Raw genomic sequence first — 4,874 nt, forward strand, 5'->3', positions numbered from 1 at the left:
TGATGATTATGATCTATAATAATAATAATAATAATAATAATAATAATAATAATAATAATAATAATATTGATGAAGTGTTTTGGGAAGATTTATTGAATGAAGGTTTTGAAGATGAAGATGTTCTTGCAGCTGCTGAAGATGTAGATGTCTTGGCTGAACAACTTGGTTATTTAGCTTCTAGTCCTCATAAATAATAGGATCCTTCATTGTTATATATTGAACTATATATATATATATATAGAGCAATATTTTGTGAACAAGAGATGTTATTTGTGCTACATTTTTTGGGAATGTTTTAAAGAAATAATTTAATTTGAGGGGTCTCTCTATTGATATATTTAAAAAGCTTAATTATGCAGCACCTCAAATTAATATTTCTCTCAAAAGTTAGTTCAGATAATATCACTAATCTCTTTTTTGTATGTTGTATGTTGCGTATTTAAAGCACAAGGTATGAAAAAAATGGACACCTTTTGACACCATATAAACATATATCTACTAGCTAGAATAATGCAAGTTTGGTGGTTGTTCCTTTACATTTAATTTTATTTTGATTACTTTGATTAACTTTTATATGTCTGGTCCCAATTTGCAATATTTCATACAATCCTATTACGTTACCAACAATATTTCTGTTAATTTCTGCCAAATCTTATTTATAATTGTGTTTAATGGAAGTGTCTTTGTGGATGTGTCTAATAAAAATATTTTTTTTATGGTTGTGTTTAATAGAAGTATCTTTACAAATATATTTTCTGGATGTGTCTCTTTATATATGTGTTTAAAATATAATAATTAATTATTATTGACAATAAATTAGCAAATAATATATTAGTAACCTATACTTTTTCTATCTCATATCATCACCTCTCTTGAATTTTCCACTGTGTGATGCAATAATAAAGGTCTGAATGAATCCTTAATTCCTATATCTTATATACCATTTAATAGACAAGTTAATTATTTATGCTATATTTTTCCCACTAAATATATTCTAGCTAAAATTTAATTTAATAATTAAGAGGATGGTAATCCAAACCTTGTGCACCATGGGCGGGAGGAGTGATGAAACATTTATGTTTGCAATACAGTAAAAATTCGGGTACAGTCGACTTCACGTGAAGTTGATAATTGAGAGTCATTAAATGATTTGATTGATTTGACTAAATTTTCATCTAATAATTTTCACTTATCAACTTTACGTGAAGACGACTGCACCTGAATTTCCACCTTGTATTATATATATTTGAGTTAATCCTCTCCGGTTTTAACTAATATATTTTTTCATATTGCATTTGTATTGCAGATGTAATTATAGGAAATCTAAAACCTAATAATTTACACTCCAAATACTCATATGTGTATAAGAGATACTAATAGAAATCAACAATAACTAACAAAAAGTAGTGCGTTAATTTTTCTTGTAGTTTGTGTTAAATAATGACTTTGGTGCTTAATTTTCTATCTTTTCCTTTTAAATTGTAGCTCTAATCCCTTTTGTCTTTATCTTTGATTAGTATTGATCTAGGAGTTTCCAGAGAAATTAGAAAGAAGAGACATGTTCTAGTGTGATCTATATATATTCAAAGTTTTATCAATCACTACAATAAAGTTAAATAGTTATTCCACTTTAAGAAATAAAGAAATATTTTTATATTGCTAAATATACTTAAAAGGTGAAGTTTTTGGATAGCTTATGCAAGGTTTTAAGCATCTATCCATGCATGCTGTATTTAAAGTAAACAAATCTAGTTATTAGTAGCATAAAGTGAAACTTCTTTCAAGCATCAAATTGCACCTGGTGGTCTTAATATATATATAGTTTAATTTTTTGTTAGGATAATTAAGACATTAAATTTGGGTGAAGAAATAAGCTGCCATATAAGATGGGAGCAGAAGCAGAATTGAAAGGAGGCATACTCATATATGCATGTGAAATTCTTTGAACATGGCTAAGATAAAGTTTGGCAAATGTTAAGTTTATTTCCTTGAATGGAAAGGGAGAGAAAAGGCTGGGACATTAGCTTCCTTGAATAGGAGAAATTTTGAAATGATGGTGGCAATGACTGACACATAAATTTAGTTGGATATCATCACAATATATCACACATAGTTTGCTGCAAAGTGATAAGGTTGCACATGCTATGCATGAGCACTTTGCCTGCCCCTGCCACCACATTTATATATAAATTCACCATCCTGCAAAGGCAATTTTTTTTTTGTTATGGAAGTAGGAGTAGTGATATACTTTAACATTGTAATTTTTGGTGTTTTTTAAAACTGTGAAAAGTATACAAATCGGAGGGTCCGATTTTATTGCAGAGAGAGAGGGTACAAATCGGACCCAGGGTTTTCTGAAATCGGACACAGGATTTTCTGCCAGTACACAAATCGAACCCAAGATTTTCTACCAGTACACAAATCGGACCAGGTTTTCAGTATCTATAATCGGACGGTTCGATTTCTCTTGGACAACCATCATACGCCAGTAAATCACCATACACCCTCCATAACTCAGGTATACACCATTTCTTTCATCATATTAAAAATAAAAAGTTCTCCTGCAAAATCCATATTTTTATTTAATTTCTATATTTCATAGGCATACTTTTTGAATAGTAGTTTAAGTAAATAATATGATTAAATAATTGTAATGTAATGACAAGTTTATTCTAAAGTAATTATATACATAAGAATGTTTTCATGTTTTAGATATACATGTTTATATATACTTGTCCAAGTTGTGTATGCAGTATGCATGAGAGTTATTTGGAAAAGAATTCTTAGAGTAAGACAAAATAATTAATACAAACGTTGGGGTCCCCTAGCCCTAAGGTCATTGATTGTGAATTGTGTTGGTGCACTTATTGTTTGGGCCGGCATGTCCCATTTTTTTATATCCATTTCATCATCATGATTTAATTTCAAAGAGCCTATTGAAATGGAAGGCCTTCTAACTTTGTTTGAAATCAATAATGGGTTTAGGGGTGAGCATGGGTAGCGGGTACCCGATTACCCGTCCGAACCCAAATTAAACTAATTAAATTGGTTCTGGAACCAACAAGTAATCGGGTCTAATTCGAACCAAATCGATGGCTATTTCTAGTAATTGGTTTAGGTATCGGTTCTGGTGGTGCGGACTCTGAACCAATCCGTGAACCCAATCATATATTAATTAAATAAAAAATATATATTTTTGTTACACTTTTGTATTTATCTTCTAATATGTTCGGTATTTAATATGTTTGGATTTTAATGTGTTTAGTGTTTAATATGTTTGGATTTTAATGTGTTTAGTTTTTAATGTATTTGGTGTTTAACATGTTTGGATTATTTCTATTGATGTTACATGTTTATTGTATTTGCTGAATTTTTAAGATAAAAATTTGAAATTTTTTATGAATTTCAAAGTCATCGGGTACCCAATTACCCGAACCGAACTAATCCGTTCTTAATCGGTTTGGTTTGGTTTGGTTCGAGTACATACACAAAAAAATACAAATCCAAACCAAATCAAATCAATTACATTTTAATTGGTTCGATTCTAATTTTACCTTAAACCCGAACCAAATCGACTCATGCTCACCCCTAAATGGGTTTGAAATTCGATTGGATTGAAGAGCACAAAAACATGTGAGGGTGAGATCGAGAGTTGTGAAAAACATGTGCAGCTCTCTGGAGTATTACAGTTGAAGGTAATGTGTGCATATAAATAAATGTGCATCAGTTTTTGTGACGGTTACCTATGCAACTTGGTACTGTCATATCTAATCTAATTTTATATAGCTCGCTACAACATGATGATGTTTGTGTAATTAAGTATGATTGTAGAAGCAACATACAAGTAATAATTTGGAACACAAGTTTCAGTGATTGAGTATTAAATGTCAATTGATTGATGAAGGAAAATAGATCTAGCTAGGCTAAATCGGGGAAAACAAACAGATCAGGCCCAGTTTAACACCTTGTGTCACAAGCAATTATAATAAATATCATAATTGTATTAAAATGAACCAAAAATCAATTAGTTGTGTACTTGTGTAGGTACGAAAATTTCTCTTTCATTATATCATATATACACACAAGAAAAATTGAAATAAAAAAAGGTACCAACTACTTGTATGTTTGACGACTCAAAAGGGAGAAAAAGGAAACCAATTATATTTGTGTTTGGCGGATACTATACCGATAAAAATGTTAGGTGATGAGTCAAGTATTAGGCTAAATGCACGTTGCAACCTTCAAATATCCACACACACACACAACACACACACATATATATATATATATATATATTAATAATTGGAGGTGTGTAGTTCAACTATTACTTTGTTATTCAGATTCCATTCCTATGGGAATCAAATATACATAAGAAGAAGGTGGGAATTGAAATGATGGTATTTTGATTCTCTAGAATCGAACTTGCTTAGGAATAGCTTTTCAAACTTTGAACCAAACATGAGAATATGATATTCCCATCTTAAAATTTTTAGGAATTATTTATAATTTTTCCAACCACACACACGCATTATGTTATATTGTTACATGTACACTAAAATCAGCTACCATTATAAAATATATATTAGAATATAAATGCACATTGAAAATAAATTAAACTATATATATATATAATATTAATAATACATTATTGATAACTGATTTTAGTGACTAATTTTAATTTACGAACATTATTTTTGTAAAAACTTTACATGTAAAATTATCAATTTGAGAAGGTTTAGTTCAACTGGTTAAACCATATGTCTTTTAAAATACTCCACCCAGATTCTCAAGTGTTAAATATGAATCTTTAAGTATTGTGCGAGTAAGTATGTAATTTAGATGTGTTGTGATACTTAAAATTTAGAGTTGTCTAA

At 29.7% G+C, this 4,874-nt stretch overlaps 1 protein-coding gene across 1 annotated transcript in view; it reads left to right on the forward strand.

Annotated features, from left to right (window-relative positions):
- LOC107616105 (heat stress transcription factor A-6b-like) overlaps positions 1 to 536 on the forward strand; it is a 2,897-nt gene extending 2,361 nt beyond the window's left edge. The window contains exon 3 of the mRNA XM_021111241.1: positions 38 to 536. Coding sequence (XP_020966900.1) covers positions 38 to 194 — 157 coding nt within the window. The 3' untranslated portion in view covers positions 195 to 536. The remainder of the gene's footprint in view (positions 1 to 37) is intronic.

The sequence above is a fragment of the Arachis ipaensis genome, chromosome B09 (genome assembly GCF_000816755.2).
Source record: "Arachis ipaensis cultivar K30076 chromosome B09, Araip1.1, whole genome shotgun sequence".
Classification (NCBI taxonomy): Eukaryota; Viridiplantae; Streptophyta; class Magnoliopsida; order Fabales; family Fabaceae; genus Arachis; species Arachis ipaensis.